The 25,384-nt window shown below is 49.1% G+C and overlaps 1 protein-coding gene across 4 annotated transcripts; it reads right to left on the bottom strand.

Annotated features, from left to right (window-relative positions):
• Positions 1 to 745: 745 nt before the first annotated feature.
• Positions 746 to 25,384, bottom strand: LOC132835164 (lysophosphatidic acid receptor 4-like). 4 transcript variants are annotated; one of them, XM_060854500.1, is made up of 4 exons: positions 25,116 to 25,384; positions 13,193 to 13,333; positions 11,618 to 11,890; positions 746 to 5,959 (listed from the first exon to the last, which is right to left on the bottom strand). In XM_060854500.1, exon 4 carries the CDS (start codon positions 5,953 to 5,955, stop codon positions 4,984 to 4,986), a length of 972 nt encoding a protein of 323 aa, XP_060710483.1. In that variant the 5' UTR covers positions 5,956 to 5,959; positions 11,618 to 11,890; positions 13,193 to 13,333; positions 25,116 to 25,384; the 3' UTR covers positions 746 to 4,983. The 4 variants fall into 4 exon arrangements, with proteins under 4 accessions (XP_060710483.1, XP_060710484.1, XP_060710481.1 ...); XM_060854501.1 differs by lacking the exon at positions 11,618 to 11,890 and having other exon boundaries at positions 13,193 to 13,336; XM_060854498.1 differs by lacking the exon at positions 11,618 to 11,890.

The raw sequence follows: 25,384 nt of genomic DNA, 5'->3' as shown, positions 1-25,384 counted from the left end.
GGGATGGTTTACCAAGGGCGATGGATGGGATTGATCTGAGTGTTGTCCTGCAGGGTGGCAGTGCTAGTCATCTGCCAGTTGGTGACCGCCATGTTGTGGTACCAATGGCTGGCATTGTCACGCCTTCGAGAAAAGGCTCATTGAGGGTTTCTTCTGGGACAAAGGGCAAGACTGCCCTCCCCCCACCACTACCACCACCTCCCACCCACCCCCCCGCCCTCTGCATGTCTGGGTCCTCCAGGATGGGTCAGGTGTTGGTGCACCCTAGCACCCAGGTAGCAACATCCGGCCTTCAGAGCCTCCAGCGACAGCATCATGCCCTCCAGTGTCAGTGGGCCCTGCTGATGGGTGACCCTCTGGCTGCCTGCCCCTCTCTCCCCCCTCCTCCCCACCACCGGAGCCTGAGGGACACAGCGTTTGATCCCGATGCCTCGTGGGAGATAGAGGGGGGCTCTGGTGTGGGGCGGGACCCCGGACGAACTGAGCCTTGCCCGTCCAGAACCCAATGCCAGTCCTGCCACCAGAATAGACCCTTTCCCCCCGTGACTGGGGTACCCCATGATGGGAGCTGTCTTTGGGGAGTCACTGCTGTTATGACACAGCAGTGAACCATCCTGCTAAAGAAACCACAAGAAAGGTTTACCTCCCTCCGCAACCTGTTAACATATGCGTGACAGACAACTCCCCACATTCCATTGTTACAAGAAATAAAATATCAATTTATTCTTTAACTCTAACAGTGAACATGAAACAACAGCCCTTTCCAACTCTGCGCCTCCTGTCTCTGAGATGGTTATTATCTGCCTCCAACTCTGTAACAATATACTGTTCCGAAAGAAAACCCGGAGAAAGTGAGGAACTGTGGATGCTGGAGGTCAGAGTTGATAGTGGGCTGCTGGAAAACTTCCCGTCGACTCTCCTGCTCCTCGGATTCTGTGCTTTTCCAGCGCCACACTCTCAGACTCCAATGCAAACCCATGTTGAAGTGACACACAGCAGCTCTCATCACTGGTGCCTGTCTTCGTCTGGATGAAGACCTCCCTGGGTCATCTTCGGGGTTGTGCTGCAAAGATGTTTCGTACGAGAAGGCTACCCTTTTGATAGAGAGATTAGATTAAATCCCTTACAGTGTGGAAACAGGCTCTTCAGCCCAACCAGTCCACACCGAAGAGTAACCCACCCAGACCCACTTCCCTCTGACTAATTAACTTAACACTATGGGCAATTTAGCACGGCCAACTGCACATCTTTGGATGGTGGGAGGAAAATGGAGCCCCCAGAGGATACCCGGGCAAATGGGCAAACTCAACAGACAATTGCCTGAGGCTGGAATCAAACCTGGGACCATGATACTGTGAGGCAGCAGTGTTACCCACTGAGCCACCGTACCACCTGAGTGTTTTGGAATAGCAGTTTCTCTCAGTGGTTGTTTACCCTTGTCTGGCGTTCAAAATGCATGTTGTTTCATCCCCCCAACATCAGATCGTCTCATTAGTTCAATGTTAGCAAAAACAATAAATTCAACCGCGATTGGATTTTAGTATCCTGGGGCATAATTTAAACTGATTGGTAAAATTGAAATTGTTGCAACCAATGCAGGTATCTGTTTCACAGCCAAATGTTACATATTTCCAATTTTCCAGTGCACTCTGAGGCTGCTGGCTAGTCACATGACAGGTGCTTATAAGCCTTCAGAGCAAAACAGCATTCGTGCTCTCTTAAAGGTACAGTACACGCCTTCAGCTTCATAACACTGCACAGAGGCACCTCCTGTACGGCCTGCTGTCGCACACTCTCCACCTCTGCACCTTCACCCGTCACATAGACACCATTTCGTTCGCCAGTGACACAGCTCTGCAGTGGAGGGTCCTTTATAATGCAGTCCCCAACTCCTTTTGTATTGGGGAACCTGCCTGAGCCAGTCCCGTCCAATCACGTTTGAGTTTTGATTACATATACATCTGATTTAGAAGTGAACATTGGAGGAATGATTTGCAATTGTTGGTGAATTGGAAGGTTACCTCAGAGCACAATGGGACCCTGATCAGAGGTGTGGCCGATGGAATTTAATTTAGTCCTTTTCAATATAACGAGGGGACTTTATATCGAGATGGTACAGGGGTTTTTCTCTGGGGGTGGGGGGAATCCAGAACTAGAGGGCGTAGGTTTGGGTGAGAGAGGAAAGATTTAAAAGGAACCTAAGGGGCAACTTTTTCACACAGAGGGTGGTACGTGTATGGAATGAGCTGCCAGAGGAAGTGGTGGAGGCTGGTACAATTGCAACATTAAAGAGGCATTTGGATGGGGATATGAATAGGAAGGGTTTGGAGGGTTATGGGCCGGGTGCTGGCAGGTGGGATTAGATTGTGTTGGGATATCTGGTCAGCATGGATGAATTGTTCCATCTCTATGATTCTATGACATTGGTGAGGCCTCGTTTAGAGTAATGTGTCCAGTTCTGGTCATCCCAACATTGGAAGGATATTATTAAGCTGGAGAGGGTTCAGAAGAGAGTTACCAGGATGCTGCCGGGTGTGGAGGGATTGCGTTATAAGGAAAGGCAGGATAGGCTGGGCCATACAGAGGTTGAGAAATGACCTTTATGACACAATTACAGATATAGATAGAATTATTGCTGTTTCCTGAGGATGAAGGGTTTCATGACTGGGGGGGGAGCATTTTTGAGGAGAGAGATTTAAAAACGACACGAGGGGCAAATGTTTTACACAGAGGCTAGGTTAAGTGTGGAATGCATTTCCTGAGGAAGTGGTGAATGTGACTACAATTAAAATGTTTAAAAGACTTTGGATAAATAGATGAATAGGAAAGGGTTGGAGGGATATTGGCCAGGAGCAGGCAGGTGGGACTAATTTAGTTTGGGATTATGTTCAGCCTGGACTGGTTGGACTGACGGATCTGTTTCCATGCCGGATATTTTCACAAATTGATAAATGCGAGGTGCTGCATTTTGGGAAAACAAATCTTAGCAGGACTTATACACTTAATGGTAAGGTCCTAGGGAGTGTTGCTGAACAAAGAGACATTGGAGTGCAGGTTCATAGCTCCTTGAAAGTGGAGTCGCAGGTAGATAGGATAGTGAAGTAGGCGTTTGGTATGCTTTCCTTTATTGGTCAGAGTACTGAGTACAGGAGTCGGGAGGTCATGTTGCGGCTGTACAGGACATTGGTTAGGCCACTGTTGGAATACTGCGTTCAATTTTGGTCTCCCTGCTATGTTGTGAAACTTGAAAGGATTCAGAAAAGATTTACAATGATGTTGCCAGAGTTGGAGGGTTTGAGCTACAGGGAGAGGCTGAACAGGCTGGGCTGTTTTCCCTGGAGAGTCGGAGGCTGAGGGGTGACCTTATAGAGGTTTATAAAATCATGAGGGGCATGGATAGGGTAAATAGACAAGGTCTTTTCCCTGGGGTGGGAGAGTCTAGAACTAGAGGGTATAGGTTCAGGGTGAGAGGGGAAAGATATAAAAGGGAACTAAGAGGCAACTTTTTCACACAGAGGGTCATGTGTGTATAGAATGAGTTGCCAGAAGATGTGGTGGAGGCTGGTACAATTGCAACATTTAAGAGGCATTTGGATGGATATATGAATAGGAAGGGTTTGGAGGGATATAGGCTGTGTGCTGGCAGGTGGGACTAGATCAGGTTGGGATATCTGGTTGCATGGACGGGTTGGGCTGAAAGGTCTGTTTCCGTGCTGTACATCTCTCTGACTCTATGCCTGTACGGGTTATTTCTATGGGTGCCAGGCAGCGTGGAGATGTTTTGTTGCCTGGAGCAGTCCATGTTTGAGGTCTGTGCAGAACGGTTCCACCTGCTGCCTCTTGTGGTTTTACGAAGCTGCTGTCTCCCTTTTGACTCCGGCCATGTTTCAACCCCAGGCTCCTGATCGCTGGTGCGGGCAGGATGCCTCCTGCTGGCTGTGTGGCCCAGCCAAGGGGACCGTGACCGTGAAGGTTATCCTGCTCCCCTTTTGCGGTTACATCGGTGCTCAGGGTCTCCCTAGGGAGGGGGTGCACCAGCACAGTCAGGGCTGTTCCAGGACGCTAGGCCCGGCCAGGGCTGGAGTGTATCATTGACCCAGTCATTGTTATTTCAATTTAGTAATTTTCTGTTTGACCGTGCCCCAGCAGGGACTGTTTCATCATCATTTTTGACTTCCTGTTTTAATAAAAGAGTCCAGGCAGCTTTACTCTGTATCTAACCCCATGCTGTCCCTGTCCTGGGAGTGTTTGATGGGGGACAGTGTAAAGAGAGTTTTACTCTGTATCTAACCCTGTGCTGTCCCTGTCCTGGGAGTGTTTGATGGGGGGACAGCGTAGAGGGAGATTTACTCTGTATCTAACCCCGTGCTGTCCCTGTCCTGGGAGTGTTTGATGGGGGACAGTGTAAAGAGAGCTTTACTCTGTATCTAACCCTGTGCTGTCCCTGTCCTGGGAGTGTTTGATGGGGGGACAGCGTAGAGGGAGATTTACTCTGTATCTAACCCCGTGCTGTCCCTGTCTTGGGAGTGTTTGATGGGACAGTGCAGAGGGAGATTTACTCTGTATATAACCCTATGCTGTCCCTGTCCTGGGAGTGTTTGATGGGGGACAGTGTAAAGAGAGCTTTACTCTGTAGCCAACCCCATGCTGTCCCTGTTCTGGGAGTGTTTGATGGGACAGTGTAGAGGGAGCTTTCTTCTGTATCTCATCCGATGCTGTCCCTGCCCTGGGGACATTTGAGGGGAGACAGTGTAGAGGGAGCTCCACTTGCAGTTCAGAAGAATAAGGATAAACTTTACTTGTGCTCAAAGGAGTAGAGGGAGCTCTACTGTGGATCTGGTGCTCAGAAATTGAAGTAGTAGACAATATTCTGGGTGTTTATCAATAAGGAAGTATCGAAACTAAAACAGAAACAAAGGTCAGAAAAACAGCAAACTGGGGTTTGAGAGATGTACCAAAATTGGCAGATTGTTTCATGCAATGCTATAAAAAGAGAGAAGCTTCTGATGATTTCTTGTATGACTCCCTGTACTGCACAGAGTATTTTTCCTGCTCCTCAGTGCTGGACTTGCAACAAAACATGTTGCGCACAGTCTTCATCAAGTGAGTTTTCTGAAACGCTTCTGTGGTGAAGTAATAGATCATGGGGTCAAAGACCGTGTTGGCACTGGCGAGGATCTGGGTTATCTGGAAGAGCAGCCGACTGCTACAGTTCCAATGGTAGTTCTCCTTCCTGTAAAGGACCAGGAATGCATGGTAAGGCAGGAAGCAAAAGGTGAAGACCAGGAAATTGGCCAGGATCATGTTCTGGGTTTTGCGGATGTTCAGGGTGAGCGATAGTTTGGCCTTTCTCATCTTCACGAGGGCGAGGAGTGAGCTGGTGAGGACCAAACCATAGGGAAGCCCAAACCCGATGGCGAGGGTGAAGATCCTTGGGAGTTCATTGGTGACGACGATGGGCTCCAGGCAGTTGTAACTACTGGTCACGTTGAGCGTGAATTTCCATCTGAGGTAGGTGGGGAGGCTACAGCCCACAGTGAGCAGCCACACCAAGCCACTGACCCAGGGCGCTGCTCTGCGTAGGTGGTAAATCCTCACCTTAAAGGGCAAAACTGTGGCCAGGCAGCGATCCAGACTGATGCAGGCCAGGAAGAAGATGCTGGTGTACATGTTGATCAGGAAGATGATGCCGGCGATCTCGCACGACAGCCTGTCCTCCCTGTAGTACGCAACGATCCGGAATGGCAAGAAGCAGACCAAAAAGATGTCCACAATGGCCAGGTTCATCATGTAGAAGGTGGTGCCAGATCGCTGCTGGATGTGAAAGCAGAAGATCCACAGGGCAAGCACATTGAGAGAGAGGCCGAGCACGATGATCACACTGTAGAGCACGGTGAAGGTGGTACGCTCGATGGTCACCGAGGAATTCGAGAAGGTGCACGATTGATTGGACATCTTTCTGTAAGGGGAAGGGAAGGATTAGCACATCGCACGGTCGACCGACACACTCTGGGGCTGGGGGGAGGACTGTGGGCTCAACCTACACACCCCGGGGGGGGGGATCCCGGACTATACAAACACACTCCAAGGGGGTGATCCCAGACTATACCGACACACTCCGGGGGGGGGGGGGGGTGATCCCAGACTATACCGACACAATCCGGGGGGGGGGGCCGATCCCAGACTATACCAACACTCTCCAGGGGGGTGATCCTGGACTATACCAACACACTCCAGGGGGGGCTGATCCCAGACTATACCAACACTCTCCAGGGGGGTGATCCCGGACTATACCAACACACTCTGGGGGGGGATCCTGGACTATACCAACACACACCAGGGGGGCTGATCCCAGACTATGCCAACACACTCCAGGGAGGCTGATCCCAGACTATACCAACACATTCCAGGAAGCGGATCCCAGACTATCCCAACACACTCTGGGGGGGAGTGATCACAGACTATACCGACACACTCCAGGGGAGTGATCCCAGACTACACTGACACAATCCGGGGGGGGCGGATCCCAGACTATACCAACACATTCCGGGGTGTGATCCTGGACTATACCTACACAATCCAGGGAGACATCCCAGACTATACCAACACATTCCAGGGAGTTGATCCCAGACTACACCAACAATCTCCAGGGGGGTGATCCCAGACGATACCAACACACTCCGGGAGGAACGAACCCAGACTATACCAACACACTCCAGGGGGATGATCCCTGACTACACCGGCACACTCCAGGGAGGTTAACCCAGAATATACCGACACACTCCAGGAGTGTGATCCCCGACTATACCAACACACTCCAAGGGGTGATCCTGGACTATACCAATACACACCGGGGGAGGTGGGGTTATCCCAGAATATACCGACACACTCTAGGGAGGTTAACCCAGAATATACCGACACACTCCGGGGAATGATCACGGACTATACCAATACAATCCGGGGCGGGTGACCGTGAACACTACCGACACATTCTGAGGGTTGTTCCCAAACTCTACCGACACACTCTGGGCAGGGAGTGACAACGGACTCCATCGGCATACTCTGGTGGGGAGTGACCCCGGAATCTACCTACACACTCGGGGGGGGGGAATATACAGAGGGACCTGGGTGTACAATGATATGTAGAGGAATCTGGGTGAGCAATGATATAGAGAGGAATCAGGATGTACAATGATAGGAGGGAGCTGACACAACAGCAGCATTCATCTGGACAAATACATGAATAGGAAGGGAACAGAGGGATAAGGGTCCTGCCAGTGAAGACAGTTTTAGTATGGAAGGGTGAAATGTGTCGGCGCAGGCCTGGAGGGGCTGAAGGGCCTGATCTTGTGCTGTACTGTTCTTTCTTCTTTGTTATTGTTTGATCGTTTCCCTCACCCTCACCTGATCAAGAATCTATCGATCTCAGCCTTTAATCTACATGAGGACTCTGCCCCCACAGCTCACTGTGCAATGAGTTCCAAAGACCCACAACCTGAGAGAGAGATGAGTTTCCTCCTCAGGGCAGGTTAAATGGGCACCTCTTTATTCTGAGACTATGCTCCTCTCGTCCCATCCTCTCCCACTGAACAACCTCTCCGCCTTTACCATGTCAAGTCTCTGAAGAATCTGACATGTTTCAGCGAGATCACCTCTCAGTCTTCTCCACTCCAGTCAGCAGGAGCCTTGGCTCATTAGACCGTCACTCCATCTTAATCAACCTTCTCTGAACTGACTCTATAGAAAGGGACCAAAACTGCTCACAGTGCCGCAGATGTGCTCTCCCCAGCACCTTGTACAGTCATGATAAGACTTCCCTCTTCTTCTACTCCAACCCTCTTGAAATAAAGGCCAACACACTCCATTTGCCATCCTGATTCCTTGTGGTGATAGCTTTCTGTATTCCACGTCCCTTTGACTGGCCTCACAGCGCCAGCAGACCTGGGTTCAATTCCAGCCTTCGACGACTGTCTGTGTGGAGTTTGCACATTCTCCCTGTGTCTGTGTGGGTTTCCTCCCAGTGCTCCGGTTTCCTCCCACAGTCCAAAGATGTGCAGGTTAGGGTGAATTGGCCATGCTAAATTGCCTGTAGTGTTAGGTGTAGGGATATAGGTGGGTTGTGCATCAGTGTGGACTTGTTGGGCTGAAGGGCCTGTTCCCACACTGTAAGTAATCTAAATATCTTGTTCTCCCCTTATAACTTCCTATTTTTCCACATCATGCTGCGTTTGCCAACCGTTTGCCCTCTTTCTTAGCTGAGCTACCTCTCTCTTTCACCTGTATCACTCTGACAACTTACTTTTCCACCTATTTTGATGTCATCTACAAATTTGGCGACAGTCCGCTCAGCTCCTTCCTATGGATCATTTATATTTATTGTAAACAGTTGCGGTCCCAACGCTGATCCCTGTTGGATCCCACTGCTTCCAGGTCACCACCCTGGGGAAAAAAATTCCCTTATTCCCCACTCGCTATTTCCTGCCCATTAATCAATTATCGATCCACACCAACATACTACCTGCATAACCATGGGCTCTTATGACTCTGTATGAGGTTTCTTATCAAACACTTTCTAGAAGCCCATATGCAACACAGTTACTGGATCCTCTCTATCGACTCTGGTTGAGATTTATTTTAGATTAGATTAGATTAGATTAGATTAGATTACTTACAGTGTGGAAACAGGCCCTTCGGCCCAACAAGTCCACACCAACCCGCCGAAGCGCAACCCACCCATACCCCTACATTTACCCCATACCTAACACTACGGGCAATTTAGCATGGCCAATTCACCTGACCCGCACATCTTTGGACTGTGGGTGGAAACCGGAGCACACGGAGGACATCACGCATAAAGTAGGCAGAGACAACTTCTCTGTCAAGAAGCCATACTGTCTCTATTTGATTAGCTCACTGTTTTCCAAAAGTGCTGCTCTTTCTTCCTTCATAACTGATTCCAAAACTTTTCCAACAACAGGCATTTGGCTAATAGACTCTACCAACACAGTCAAGGACAATCCCAGGCTCTGTCTACACAATCCCAGAATCTCAGACTTAAGAACAAAAGAGTTCTACAGCACAGAAACAGACCCTTCGGTCCAACCAGTCCATGCTGAACATAATCCCAAACTAAACTCGTCCCACCTATCAGCTCCTGGTCCGTATCCTCCCAAACCTTTCCTATTCATGTCCTTATCCAGATGTCTTTTAAACATTGTAATTGTACCCACATCCACCACTTCCTCAGGAAGTTCATTCCACACGTGAACCACCCTCTGTGTAAAAATAAATTGCCTCCTATATCTCTCACCTTGTACCTTAAAGACGTGTACCATTAACTCTATCTATAACCATAATTATTTTATGAACCTCTATAAGGTCGCCTCTTACCTCCAACGCTCCAGTGAGAAAAAGTCCCAGCATTTCTCTAGAACTTAATCCCTCCCCCCCCCCCCCCCCCCCCCCCGCCCATACCCAGCAACTTCCTGGTAAATCTCTTCTGAACCCTCTCCAGCTTACTAATATCCTTCCTATCAGAGGGATCCTAAAGTCTGCTAACACGGCCTAGCGGGGTCCATAATTGTACTAGTGGAATCTGGGACTTTCACTAACTGTATGAACACAGTGCGAGGAAGAGGTGAGGGTTGGGGGTGGGGGGGTGGGTGCAGTTGTCCCCAGACTCTTCCAAGACCATCCAGAAAGACCCCAGACTCTACCTATCTAATCCAAGGTTGGATTGAACACTATGTACACTGTCCTGGGAGTCTGTGGGCCCCTACAAACACAATCCCAGACTCTACTAATACAGCAGTGAAGACATTTCAGACTCTCTTAAGACAGAGCAGGGGAAAGTTCTGAGCACGTGCCTGGGGAAGTCAGGGAGGCACCCCAGAATTGACCAAAACAGTATAGAGAGATATCCCAGAAATCCTCTTCAAGTCTGAAAGGGATCTTTCTTTTTAAATTCATTCACAGGCTGAGGACGTCGCTGGGCCCAGCATTTATTGTCCATCCCTAATTGCCCAGAGGGTAGCTAAGAGTCAACCACATTGCTGTGGGTCTGCTGTCACATGTAGGTCAGACTGGCAGTTTCCATCCATCCCTAAATGACATTAGTGAACCAGACAGGCTTTATCAACAATGCTTTTATGGTCAACTTAACTCCAGACTTTTTTTAAATATTCAAATTCCACCATCAGCAATGGCGGGATTCGATCCGGGGTCCTCAGAACATTGTCTGGATCTCTGGATGAACAGTCCAGAGAATACCATTAGGGTCATCGCTTCCCTGTGCCAACACAGCCTGAGGGAAGTAACTCTGACATGACCAACATGGCCTGAGTAAGGTCCCATAGAGACAAACAATAGCTCAGGAAAGGTGAAACTGGGTCTGATCATCCTTATGATAAGCGTAGGTTAGAAGTTAGAAATCTTAATAAAACAATAAAGGATATTAAATTGATTACTGCAGCTGGGTTGTGAGATTTATTTACGGTTTGCCTGTATGAGTTTAATTCAAACATGCAATGTTATACAAGCGCTATTCTGTCAGTTAGTTCCTGAAAGGGATAACGGCCCAGTTAAAAGCCATCAACAGGTACTTAATCTATGCAGGTCCAGGGGATGGTTGGTAAGGGCTGATTAATGTTTCCTGGAGACTTGGTGGCTCAGTGGTTAGCACAGCTGCCTCATAGTTCCCGGGTTCAATTCCAGCCTCGGGCACCTGTCTGTGTGGAGTTTGCACATTCTCCCCCGTGTCTGCGTGGGTTTCCTCCGGGTGCTCCGGTTTCCTCCCACAGTCCAAAGATGTGAGGGTCAGGGTGAATTGGTCGTGCTAAATTGCCCACAGTGTAACGTGCATTAGTCAGAGTGAAATGAATCTGGGTGAGTTACTCTTTTCGGAGGGCCAGTGTGGACTGGTTGGGCCGAAGGGCCTGTTTCCACACTGTAGGGAATCTAATCTTGACGGGGATGGTATTGTTCTATATGCTGATAGAGTGGGGAAATGCAATCATGGGTTTGAAAGGTTTTTAAATTTGAATACTACAGAACCATGGTTTTATGAATGAATGAGAGAATGATACCATGTTATAGCAAATAATGGGAGAAAGTGAGATTAGATTAGATTCCCTACAGTGTGGGAACAGGCCCTTCAGCCCAACAAGCCCGCACCGACCCTCCGAAGAGTAACCCACACAGACCCATTTCCCTCTGACTAATGCACCTAACACTGTGGGCAATTTAGCCTGGCCAATTCACCCTGACCTGCACATCTTTGGACTGTGGGAAGAAACCGGAGCACCTGGAGGAAACCCACGCAGACACGGGCAGAATGTGCAAACTTCAAGTGTAGACCCCAACAAGCACACATTGGAATGAAAACTCAGTTTCTCAATGGACGGGTTAGCCCCAGCTCTTGGGGATAGATCAGCACTGAGGAGAACTGCAACATATTACGTGTGGGATATTCATAAAAGTTACGGGGTGGGCAAATAAGTGGCAAAAGTGGTTCAACGCTGACAAATGTGGGGTCGTACATTTTGGGAAGAGAAGCCTGAGGCCTATCATTGCTCGGAAGGTCGAATTCTAGGTGTGGGAGAGGATTGGTGGAACCTACCGTTACAAATTCATCGATCACAGAACGGCACAGGTTAGCGAGACCCCAAGATGAAAAAACAAGAGCGTGGCGTTGTTTCCGTTCAAATGCAGGGACGTAACGTTAACGGCATTAAGGCTTGATTAGAGCTCACTTAACAGCGCGGTGGAGGGTTCTGGTCACAGTATTACGTACAGGACATCGACGCATAGTAAAAATATTCCCAGGAACACTGCCAGCAGTGTGTGTGTGGATTTGCACGTCTGGAAGGGAGGCAGGCAGGCTCTCTTTTCTCTTGAAAAGCCAAAGACAAAGCGTTATCAATCTGAGTTCTTTGAAACGATGGAAGGTTTTGATAGAGTGGACATTGAAGGGAAAAGTGTTATCCCTGGGACATAAACCCGCACCCCCCACTCCAAGACCCCCACTCTGAACTGCCCCTCCTCACCGTCACTGAGGTTTGGAAGGGCAATAGACAATAGATGTAGGAGTAGGCCGTTCGGCCCTTTGAGCCAGCACCACCATTCATGGCTGATCATCCACAATCAGTATCCTGTTCCTGCCTTAACCCCATCACCCTTGATTCCACTATCTTCAACAGCTCTATCTATCTCGGATGCTGGGGGTGGGATCAACTTTGATGGGACTTTGGTGGAAACCCCTGGACGAGAGAGAGAGTCATAGAGATATACAGCATGGAAACAGACCCTTCAGTCCAACCCGTCCATGCCAACCAGAAATCCCAACCCAATCTAGTCCCACCTGCCTGCACCCAACCCATATCCCTCCAAACCCTTTCTATTCACATACCCATCCAAATGCCTTTTAAATGTTGCAATTGTACTAGCCTCCACCACTTCCTCTGGCAGCTCATTCCATACACACACCACCCTCAGTGTGAAAAAGATGCCCCTTAGGTCTCTTTTATATTTTTCCCCTCTCACCCTAAACCTGTGCCGTCTAGTTCTGGACTCCCCCACCCCAGGGGAAAGACTTTGCCTATTTACCCTATCCATGCCCCTCATAATTTTGTAAACCTCTATAAGGTCACCCCTCAGCCTCCGATGCTCCACGGAAAACAGCCCCAGCCTGTTCAGCCTCTCCCTGTAGCTCAAACCCTCCAACCCTGGCAACACCCTTGTAAATCTTTTCTGAACCCTTTCAAGTTTCACAACATCCTTCCGATCGGAGGAAGACCAGAAATGTATGCAATATTCTAAGACAAAGATGTATTTTAAATAGGGTGGGGGAGGGGAAGGCTCAACTGGAGACTTAACAGTCAGCACTAGTTGGGCTGAATGGCCCGTTTCCTTACGGTGTTCAGCCTGAAAACCCGGATCCCAATAAGCAGACAGGACCAAAGCCCTGAAACATGTCTAAGACACATCTAGATGTGTCCTACATAGGTGTCCATGCTCCCAGCCCATTCCCTTGATTAAGTTCATTGCCCACTTTCTCTGTCTTTGTTACCAGTCCTGACAAAATGCAAAGCAGAAATTACTGGAAAAGCTCAGCATCTGCGGAGAGAAATCAGAGTTAACGTTTTGGACCCTTCCTCAGACCCACAAAGTTCCGACTCAGTTTCCGATTACCTACATGAGACACGCATTGGGTGGGATCTAACCGTGCAGCAGGAGGGTCAGCGTCGCTCTGAGTATCCTCAGCAACTCAATGTGGCCGGAGCTCCTCACCAAAGGGGATCACACTGAGAACTCTCTCCCTGCTGTCTTGCTGAATCTGCTACCAAAAGACAGGAAAGATAGAAGGATCTCGAATTGTTGCAACACCTCTCGTAACCTCACAACACTCTTGAAGCATTTCGCCACTCATATGTTTGACTAACACCTACTGTCGTAACTGGGCAAGAAAACGGTAGCAGAGCATGCAACAGAGTTGACGCGGATGCAGGAACTGCGCAGCCCACATCTCCTCACCGACAAACCACCGATACGTGGGATCAATGTACAGCCGCCTGCAAGGGGCCACATAACCTTTCCTTTCAGAGCATGAACTGGGATAGGTGTCAGACACTGCTCCAATGCAGAATCCCAGCAGGATTGCTACATAAGCCTGGTGGACTATAACGCGGGGGTCATGTGACTTCGGTCAGTGTCCACCCCTGTCCAACAGTGGCAGATCCATTTCATGCTTACCAGGAGAGTCATAGAGATGTACAGCACGGAAACAAACCCTTCAGTCCAACCCGTCCATGCCGACCAGATATCCTCAAACTAACCCAGTCCCATCTGTCAGCACTTGGGCCTATATCCCTCTGTGCCCTGTTCATGTACCCATCCAAATGCCTTTTCAATACTGTCATTGTCCATCATAACCTCTGGCAGCTCATTCCACACACGTCCCACCCTCTGTCTGAAAAAGTTGCCCCTTAGGTCTCTTTTATATCTTTCCCCTCTCACCCTAAACCTATGCTCTCTAGTTCTGGACTCTCCCACCCCAGGGGAAATACCTTGTCTATTTACCCTATCCATGCCTCTCCTTGTCTTATAAAGCTCTATAATTCTGCAACTTTGAAAAATCATGCAGTGTATATTTTTCGCAGCATGAGGTGATCTGTTTGGATGTGGTGGGGAGGCGGTGCCGTGGTGGTGTTGGGGAGAGTTGACCGTGAGATTGGTACGCTATGGGGTCACAGCAGCACTGGGAGGCATTGAGTTAAGGAAAAACAAAATGCAAGATGGGAGCCTTGCCATTGGTCAGATTAAGAGCCTTGCCAAATGTAAACAGAAGGTGCTCAATGAACTCAGTGAGACTGACAGCTTCTGAGGTTCCACTTAATCCCCGGAACCCCCATTTGTTGGAAAGTGTTTCTGCATTCTCTCCAATGCGTTTCCTATTATGTGCCATTCACAACTATGCACAGTACTCCAGCTGGGGTCTAACCAGTGTCTTGTACAAGTTTAACATCATCTCTTACACTATGGAACATTCCAGCACATTACAGACCCTTCGGCCCTTGATGTTACACAGGCCTGTGGTACCAATCTGAAGCCCATCTAACCTACACTATTCCATTCTCATCCATGTTGCTATACAATGGCCATTTAAATGCCCTTAAAATTGGCAAGTCTCCTACCATTACAGGCACACCCCTACTACTCTCTGAGTAAATAAACTACCTCTGACATCTGTCCTATATCTATCACCCCTCAATTTAAAGCTATGTCCCCTCGTGCTAGCCATTACCATCCAAGGATAAAGGCTCTCACTGTCCACTCTATCTAACCCTCTGATTATCTTGTATGTCTCAATTCAGTCACCTCTCCAACTTTTCTCTGATGAAAACAGCCTCAAATACCTCAGCCTTTCCTCGTAAAACTTTCCCTCCATACCAGGCAACATCCTGGTAAATCTCCTCTGCACCCTTTCCAATGTTTCCACATCCTTCCTATAATGCGGTGACCAGAACTGTACACAATACTCCAAGTGCGGCCGCACCAGAGTTTTGTACAGCTGCAGCATGACCTCGTGGCTCCGAAACTCAATCCCTCTCCCAGTAAAACCTAACACACCGTACAGCCTTCTTAACACCCCTATCAATCCTATCTTGTACTGTATGCCCTGTTTAATGATAACGCTGTGAACACTGTGTTCATTATGAAGTGCTCCCTCCTCCTATCCTGTCACTGCAGTGATTGGTGCACACCCACACCCCAGCTCCCTCTGTGTCTGCACTCCCCTTCAGAAGTGTACCCCCATGTTATATTGTCTTCCAATGTTCTTCTGATGAAACTGCATCACCTCACACTTCTCTGCATTAAACTGTCACCTATGTGCCCACTCCCACCAACCTGTTCATGCCCTTTTCGCCACCACACTGTCCTGCTCGCACTTCACGCCTGATGCCACCTCGGTCACAGAGAATGGGAAGAGGGCGGATGGAGGGAATGTGGCGTTACTAGTTGGGCTCAGGGGACGAGGGAAGGTTGACCATTTCAGACTGCTGCCCATTAATGAGAACGTGGGGAGGGTGCCAGATGAGAGCACAGGCCCCGGGAACATAATGAGACCAAACTCAGAGATGAGCAACACTGAGAATTAAACATGTCTGAAAGAAAGAAACAGCAGGGAAGAAGGAATAGGGGTTACCAGGGTTGATTGGGGAGCAACTGTGAAGAGAGCAGTGCCCAGAGGCGTTAAGGGAAAAAAAATCTATTGGGGCAACAGTCACAGAATAACAGAGACACCATCAGTTTTTGCATAAGCCATGAACTCGGTTGTGGAAAAGATGTAGGGGAAGACATTTTTAAGGAAGTTCCAAAGGACAGCAAGACTGTTAGACTGGTTATATCTGAAATTTTAGTCATTGTGAAAAAGGAAGAGAGTGGAACAACTTCCTAAGGTGTGTGCAATTTCAATATCAATAAGTTTGGAGGCTTCGTTCAGGATTCTGTTCAGGCTAACATAGCTGGAGCTACAGGGAGAGGCTGAACAAGTTGGGGCTGTTTTCCCTGGAGCGTCAGAGGCTGAGGGGTGACCTTATAGAGCTTTATAAAGTCATGAGGGGCAGGGATATGGTAAATAGATGCGGTCTTTTCCCTAGGGTCGGGGAGTCCAGAATTAGAGGGTATAGGTTTAGGGTGAGAGGGGAAAGATATAAAAGGGACCGAAGGGGCAACTTTTTCACACAGAGGGTGGTACATGTATGGAATGAGCTGCCAGAGGAAGTGGTAGAGGCTGGTACAATGATAACATTGAAAAGGCATTTGGATGGGTATATGAATAGGAATGGTTTGGAGGGATATGGGCCGGGTGCTGACAAATGGGACTTGATTAGATTGGGATATTTGGTCAGCATGGACGGGTTGGACTGTTTACATGCTCTACAGTTCTATCTATCTCTAACATGCAGGTTTAGTGGCAGTTAGGAAGGTAAGTGTAATGTTCACATTCATTTCAAGAGGGTTAGAGTACAAGAGCAGGGATGTCCTGCTGTGGCTGTATGAGTGAGGCTGCAGTTAGAAAATTGTGAGCAGTTTTGGGTCCCGTATCTAAGAAGGCCTTGGAGGGGGTCCAGAGGACTTTTAAAATAATGATCCTGGCAATAGGGATCTTCTGATATGAAGATTGGTTGAGGACTCATAGCCTCCATTTGATAGAGTTTAGCAGAATGCGGAAATCTCTGATTGAACCGGACAGAATATTGAGAAGCCTGAATAGAGTGGCGAAGCTGTTTCTGCATGTCAGGGAGACTGAGACCCAAGAACACAGCCGCAGAGTGAGAGTTAAAAATCCCACAACACCCGAGTCCAACAGGTTAATTTGGAAGCACTAGCCTTTGGAGCGCTGCTCCTTCATCAGGTGGTTGTGGAGGGTAAGGTTGTAAGACACAGAATTTATCGCAAAAGTTTACAGTGTGATGTAACTGAAATTATACATTGCAAAAGACCTGGATTGTTTGTTAAGTCTCTCATCTTTTAGAACAGGCTTATTGGTTTCAGTTCTTTTATATGTAAATCGCAAAACTTTTTTCCATAGTTAGATTCTCAAGTGAACTTGAACACATGGTGTCTGTCAGCCCAGATAATGTATTGAAGGTGTGAGCTCCCCTGTGTGAGACTGGCTGTGCCACAATGGTCAGACTGAGTCCAATCTAAAAAAAACAATTCACAGAATCTTACATGGGTTCATGCGGGTTTTGAGTGAAGTAAAATGTAACTCTGCAAGTACAAATTCACACCATAAACATATATGTATATGTGTGCATGTGTGTGTGTGTGTGTGTGTGTGTGTATGTGTGTGGGGGGGGAAGCGGCAGAGGGATGATGGAGTGGTGGTTCGTGGGGAGGGTTGTAAGTGTCTGTGAGAGAATGGGTGCATGTGTGTGTGTAAGAGTGTCTGTGTGTAGGAGGGTGAATCTGTTTGTGTGGGAGGGGGTGCATGTGGGGATGTGTGTGTGTAGGAGTGTGTATTTCTGTGTCTGTCTGTGTATCTGTGTGTGAGTGTAGGAGTGTGTATCTGTGTATATGTGTGGGGGATGTGCGTGTGGGGATGTGTGAGTGTAGGAGTGTCTGTGCATCTATGTGTGTGTAGGGGTGTCTGTGTGTAGGAGTGTATATCTGTGTGTGTGTATCTGTGTGTGTATCTGTGTGTGTGTAGTAGTATCTGTGTGTATGTAGGAGTGTCTGTGTGTAGGAGTGTGTATCTGTGTGTGTATCTGTGTGTGTATCTGTGTGTGTGTAGCAGTATCTGTGTGTATGTAGGAGTGTCTGTGTGTAGGAGTGTGTATCTGTGTGTGTATCTGTGTGTAGGAGTGTCTGTGTGTATCTGTGTGTGTGTAGGAGTGTCTATGTGTGGAAGTGTGTATCTGTGTGTATCTGTGGGTGTGTGTAGGAGTGTCTGTGTGTATCTGTATGTGTGCAGGAGTGTCTGTGTGTGTGGAGGAGTGTCTGTGTGTAGGAGTGTGTATCTGTGTCTGTGTGTATCTGCAGATATGTGTGTAGATGTGTGTATCTGTGTGTGTGTAGGGGTGTCTGTGTGTATCTGTGTGTGTAGGAGTGTCTGTGTGTATCTGTGTGTGTGTCGGAGGGTCCGTGTGGATCTGTGTGTGTGTAGGAGGGTCTGTGTGTAGGAGTGTGTATCTGTGTGTGTGTAGGTCTGTGTGTAGGAGTGTGTATCTGTGAGTGTAGGAATGTTTGTGTGGATCTGTGTGTGTGTAGGAGTGTCTGTGTGTAGGAAGGTGTATCTGTGTGTGTGCGTGCATCTGTGTGCGTGCCTAGGAGTGTCGGTGTATATCTCTGTGTGTGTAGGAGTGTCTGTGTGTATCTGTGTGTGTGTGTATCTGTGTGTGTGTGTGTGTGTGTGTAGGAGTGTCTGTGTGTATCTGTGTGTATCTGTGTGTGTGTGTGTGTGTGTCTGTGTATGTGTGTGTGTGTGTGTCTGTGTGTGTCTGTGTGTGTACAGCGCAGTGGGGTCACCTGTAGTGTAACGTGAATCCAAGGTCATCCCCATGGATACTGAACTTAGCTATCAGCTTCTACTCACCCCATTGCACTATACACACACACACACACACACACACACACACACACACACACACACACACACACACTCTCCTACGCACACCCACATACACACATAGACACAAGCAGAGACACCCTTACACACACACACCCACACACTCCTACACACCCACACACACTGACACTCCTACACACACCCAAACACACACTCCTACACACCCACACACACACACATACACACAGACACTCCTACGCACACCCACACACACTCCTACACACCCACACATTCCTACACACACCCACATACACACACAGACACAAGCAGAGACATCCCTACACACACATACCCACACACTCCTACACACCCACACACACACAGACACTCCTACACACACCCACACACACACCCCTATACACCCACACACACACTCACACATAGACACTCCTACACACACCCACACACACGCTCCTGCACACCAACACACTCCTACACACACACACACACTCCTACCCACACCCACATACACACAGACACAAGCAGAAACACCCCTACACACACACACCCACCCACTCCTACACACCCTCACACACCCACACACAGACACTCCTACGCACACCCACACACACACTCCTACACACCCACACACAGACACTCCTACACACACCCCCACACACACTCCTACACACACAATCCTACACCCACACACACACTCCTACACACACACCCACATACACACATAGACACCAGCAGAGACACCCCTACACACACACACACCCACACACTCCTACACACCCACACACACTCCCACACACAGACACTCCTACACACACACATTCACCCTATCACAGACATACCCATTTATACTCACACTCACACACATGCATCCACTCTCTCACAGACACTCACAACCCTCCCCCCCAACACACACACACACACACACACACACACACACACGCACACACATATATATAAGTCTGTGGGGTGAATTTGTACTTGCAGAGTTACATTGTCCTTTGCTCAAAACGTGCATGAACCCATGTAATATTCTGTTAATTATTTTTTTAGATTGGACTCAGTCTGACCATTGTGACACAGCCAGTCTCACACAGGGGAGCTCACACCTTCTGGGCTGACAGACACCAAGTTCACTTGAGAATGTAACTTTGAAAAAACGTTTTGCGATTTACATATAAAAGAACTGAAACCAATAAGCCCGTTCTAAAAGATGAGAGACTTAACAAACAATCCAGGTCTTTTGCAATGTATAATTTCAGTTACATCACACTGTAAACTTTTGTGATAATTTCTGTGTCTTACAACCTTACCCTCCACAACCACCTGATGAAAGAGCAGCACTCCAAAAGCTAGTGCTTCCAAATTAACCTGTTGGACTCGGGTGTTGTGGGATTTTTAGCTTTGTACATACTAGACCAACACCGGCATCTCCAAATCAGAGGGAAAGGATGACATTGGGAACAGAGATGAGGAGGTCGGCACTGTGGCACAGTGGTTAGCACTGCTGCCTCACAGCACCAGAGACCTGGGTTCAATTCCTGCCTCAGGTGACTGACTGTGTGGAGTTTGCACGTTCTCCCTGTGTCTGTGTGGGTTCCCTCCGGGTGCTCCGGTTTCCTCCCACAGTCCAAAGATGTGCAGGTCAGGTGAATTGGCCATGCTAAATTGCCTGTAATGTTAGGTGCAGGGGAATGGGTGTGGGTCGGTGTGGACTTGTTGGGCCGAAGGGCCCAACACTGTAAGTAATTTGTTTCCATACTGTAAGTAATTTTAGGAACATCTTCAGTCAGAGGGCGGTGACTCTCTGAAACTCATTTCTGCAGAGGGCTTTAGAGACCAAGTCATTGAGAGTCTTCAAGACAGAGATAGATAGGTTCTTGATTAGGAAGGGGCTCAAGGATTGAAGACTGGAGGGTGGAGTTGAGGAACAGATCAGCCATGATCACATGCCAGAGCAAATCTGATGGGCCAAATGGCCTAATTCTGCTCCTGTATCCCATTGTTTCATGTTTGGCGTTTTCTTTGCAAAAACATATAAAAAAGGAAATCTTTATGGTACATACACAATTACTAAAGTGGTTCAGATCTATACTGTTGCTAGGGTAAGTTGATAGGGTTGTTTAGGAGGCGTATGGTGTTTCGGCTTTCATTCAAAGGGAGATTGAGTTTAAGAGCCACAAGGTTTTGCTGCATCTCTATAAACCCCTGGTAAGACCGCACTTGGAATATTGTGCCCAGTTCTGGCCACCTCATTACAGGAAGGATGGAGATGCTTTAGAGAGGGCGCAGAGAGATTTACCAGGAGGCTGCCTGGATTGGAGGGCACGTCTTATGAACGGAGGTTGGGTTTTCACACTAAAGAGGTGACTCGATAGAGTTGTACAAGGTATTGTGAGGCCTGGACAGAGTAGACAGACAGAGGCCTTTCCCAAGGGCAGAAACGGCTATCACAAGGGCTCATAATTGTAAGGTGATTGGAGGAAGGTTTAGGGGAGATGTCGGAGGGAGGTTCTTTACACAGAGAGTGCTGGGTGTGTAGAACACACTGCCAGTGGTGGGAGTAGAGTCAGAGACATTAGGGACATTTAAGCAACTGCTGGACAGCAAATGGATGGCAGTGAATTGAGGAGTGTGTCGGTTAGGTTGATCTTGGATTAAAATAAATGCTTGGCACAACATTGTAGGCCGAAGAGCCTGTACTCTGCTGTACTGTTCTATCATCTAAGTTCTACATGGTTGCTGTATACAAACATTGAGTTTTGAATTTCTGGATAGTTACAACTAATCCAAAGGCATTTTGAGATGGGATTGGGTACGCTATTCCCCCCATGCCCTTATCCAGTGCTTTGTCCATGGTGTCCACGCGGACACTGTCCACCTTTGACCTCCAGGTGAAGGGGAAGGTGGCCCGAGTGACAGCAATGGTGCCATCTTGGGGAATGGGCCGGATTTGCTCCATGTGCAACAGCAGAGAGAGAGAGAGAGAGAGAGAGAGACAGCGCTTCACACCTGGTGACCAGGTTTGTACCCACAATTCCCGGAGATGGGGACCGGTGCTCCCAAAAGCCCGGTTCCTGCCTCAGCTCAGCAATGCGCTCCTCCAAGTCTTGGTGTACATCCCAAAATCTCCAAACCATATTGCCAGCTCCTTCAGATAATCCATCCTGACAGGGAAAGGGGATAAAGGTTCGATTGGCCCAGTTCCTGAAGAAACATGGCCTCACTCTTGCCTGGGTTTCTCTTGGCTCCCCAGGCTGGTTCAAACTCGTCATAGGCGCCCATGAGTCTGACAGTGCATCCGAGCAGAAAATGCAGATGCCATCCATGTCGATGGAGACCTTAACCTGGAGGCCTCTGCTACCTGGAATAGCTTCCCCCACCCAGGTTTGCATCCTTCCTGATGGACTTGGCGAAGGGTTCTATGCCACACACAGACAACGTAGGAGAGTGTGGGCAACCCCAGCTGAGTCCAGATCCGATTGGGAAGCTTCCTGATTCCTTACCGTTCATTGGGACTGCATGGATGATGGTGTACAGCAGTGTGGGGAGAGGGATACCGGATCTGGAAAGGGAGAAGGCCTCAGACTGGGAAGTGAAGAAGGCGGCACGGTGGCTCAGTGGTTAGCACTGCTGCCTCACAGCACCAGGGTCCCAGGTTCGCTTCCAGCCTCGGCCGACTGTCTGTATGGAGCTTGCACCTTCTCCCTGTGTCTGTGTGGGTTCCCTTCGGGTGCTCCGGTTTCCTCCCACACTCCAAAGATGTGCAGGTTAGAATGAATTGGCCGTGCTAAATTGCCCTGCGTGTTCAGGGATGTGTAGGTCAGGTCAGAGGGAAATATAGAGCAATAGGGGAATGGGTCTGGGTGGGATACTGTTCGGAGGGCTGATGTGGACTTGCCAGGCCTAAAGGTCTATAAGGTCTGGAAACTGAGATGGGTGGGGACACAACTATGTGACAGGGAGAACCCAAGAGCTGGGAGGCCCTCTGCTGTTCTGTCTACCCACACCCCTGACTGACTACAGGAAGATGATGCAGTCCATATCCTGGAGTTTGACACTGATGGAGTGGCGGTATATTCCCAAGGCTGGATGGGGAGTGGCTTGGAGGGGAAATTGCAGGGAGTTTGTGTTCCCTTGCATCTACTGCCCTTGTCCTTTGAGATGGAAGTGGTCGTGGGTTTGGAAGGTACTGTCTAAAGATCTTTGGTGACTTGCTGCAGTCGAGGGAAGAGACGAGAGAGAGGAGTGAGAGAAAGAAATGCTGAGGAACAAAGAAATGAAATGGGGCTGCAGGGTGGGGGTGCAAGCATTCAGACAGAGTGAGGGGACAGAGAAAAACTCTGGGGAAGATGAGAGAGGCGGGAGTAAAGACAGTCAGAGCAGGAGTGTGAGAGAAAACCTGAACAGGCAGAGAGGTGTTATGGGCTGAAGGTCATGATTGGTAACTGTGTTTAGTAGAAGGAGGTGAAAGAGTGAGGGAGGAGGAGGCGGAGAGAGAGAGAGGTGGGGGGGATGTGAGGTCTGATGCGTAGGAACCCTTTGTTTTGGAGTGAGATGCTGTTGATAAGGTGAACACCGAGGCAGAGGAAAGGGTGGAGGGGCAGACAGCTGACAGGATGTGGTGTTGGAGAGAGTTGGGTGGCTGAGTAAGGTGTCTAAGCAGTCACTCAATCAGAGAACCAAACCCCATAAGCCTCACCGTGTGCGGGCGGCTCCCACATATCCCAGCTCAGGGCAGGACTACGTACAGGGAGGACGTTCTGATCCCTGTGTGGGTCCAGAGGAGAACGGTCCCAGGAATGCAAAGTCTAACAATAAGAGGAATGTTTGAGGACTCTGGGTCTGTATTCGATGGAGTTGAGAAGGATGGGGAGGGGGGTTCTAATTGAAACATCCAGAATAACAAATGGCCTGGACAAAGAGGATATTGGGAAGATGTTCCCATTGGGAGGCGGGACTAGGACCCGGGGACAGCCTTAGAGCGAAGGGAAGAGCTTTTAGATCGGAAATAAGGAGGAACGTCTTCAGCCAGAGAGTGGGGAATCCCTGGGATTCACTGCCACAGAAGGCTGTGGGGGCCGGGTCATTGGGTATATTTAAGATGGATAGCGTCTTGAATATCAAGGCGATCCAGGGTTACGGGGAAAAAGCAGGAGAATGGGGTTGAGAAACCTATCAGCCATGATTGACTGGCTGAGCAGAATCGATGGGCTGAATGGCCTAGCTTCTGCGCCTATGGCCTTATGGACTGGGCTGGGAAGTGGAGGGGGCAATGGTGGCTTTGTGGACAGAGGGGAGGAAGGAGGGGGTGAACTGACACTCCCAACTGCGGGCACACCTCAGTGAGTTCTGTGGTCAGAAATGATCCCTGGGGCTGGGTGAATGGAGCCCAGCAGCTGAGGGGGGAGTGGGGAGACCAGGCTCTGGGGACTGAGGAGGCTTTTAACATCTCGAGCTCCTTTTACCGCTGAGCTCCACCTACACCAGCTCCCCACCCCAGCCAACACCTCCAACCCCAAAGTCACCTTCCCTGCAGCTCTGTGGTCTGCAGAAAGGGCAGGGGATGGCCGTCCCAGGGACCAGCCCTGCCCCTTGTCCCAGTACAGGCAGAACACCTTTTCATTTCTAACAGTGAGATTCAGCATGAACTCACCTTCCGTCCACTCTCTGTCACACCTCTGTCTGTCACACTCTCTGTCTGTCATACTCTCTGTCACACACTCTGTCTGTCACACCCTCTGTCTGTCACACTCTCTGTCACACTTTCTGTCACACTCTCTGTCACACTCTCTGTCTGTCACACCACTGTCTGTCACACTCTCTGTCTGTCACACTCTCTGTGACACCCTCTGTCTGTCACACTCTCTGTCACACTCTCTGTCACACACTCTGTCTGTCACACCCTCTGTCTGTCACACTCTCTGTCTGTCACACTCTCTGTCACACTCCCTGTCTGTCACACTCTCTGTCTGTCACACACTCCGTCTGTCACACTCTCTGTGACACCCTCTGTCTGTCACACTCTCTGTCTGTCACACTCTCTGTCTGTCACACCCTCTGTCTGTTACACACTCTCTGTCTGTCACACACTCTGTCACACCCTCTGTCTGTCACACTCTCTGTCTGTCACACTCTCTGTCACACTCTCTGTCTGTCACACCCTCTGTCTCCCACACACTCTCTCTCTGTTACATTCTCTGTCTGTCTGTCTCTCTCTCTCAGCTGCAGTTTCTCTCGCTGGGCAGTGGGCAGGCAGCTCCAGAAAACAACCAAAGAACCCAGGGCAAACCTGGTCTCTTAATTTCCTCCTCTACTGCTCTCTCTTTCTCTCTCCACTGCCGTCTCCCTCTGCCCCTCGCTTTCCTCTACACTCACTTTCTCTCTGCTGCTGTCTCTCTCTCTCTCTCTCCCACTCTTACTTCATTTGTCTCTGCTTCTGTCTGCCACTTTCCCTGCAACGCTCTCCCTCCCTCCCTCGGCCTCTCTCAGTGCAGCTTTATGTTTTGGCTTCCTCGACACTTACCTCACTGCTGGTCCCGCATTGGGTCAAAGGCTGCGTTCGTCGCCCTCCGTGGAAGTCTGCCGAGAGTTGTGACGGAAATCGGGCGACACGTCCGAAGCTGTGACAGCGCCAGTCACTGAGATGACAGCGCAGCAGCTGAGAAACCACCTCAGTGCAATGTACAGCACTCTGAGGAAGGAGCAGAGGTGAGGGAACCCAGTGTCTGAAGGAGGAGGGGTGACGCTGATGTTGAGATGACTGTTAAAGTCAGAACTTAGAACGAGCACCAA

This window comes from Hemiscyllium ocellatum, chromosome 44, assembly GCF_020745735.1.
Source record: "Hemiscyllium ocellatum isolate sHemOce1 chromosome 44, sHemOce1.pat.X.cur, whole genome shotgun sequence".
Lineage (NCBI taxonomy): Eukaryota > Metazoa > Chordata > Chondrichthyes > Orectolobiformes > Hemiscylliidae > Hemiscyllium > Hemiscyllium ocellatum.
Note: the sequence above shows the minus strand (reverse complement) of the source record. Positions and strands in the feature narration are given on the sequence as shown.

What these genes read in the sequence shown, in the direction of transcription:
- LOC132835164 (XM_060854501.1), bottom strand. Translation starts at nt 5,955, where the DNA reads ATGTCCAATCAATCGTGCACCTTCTCGAATTCCTCGGTGACCATCGAG.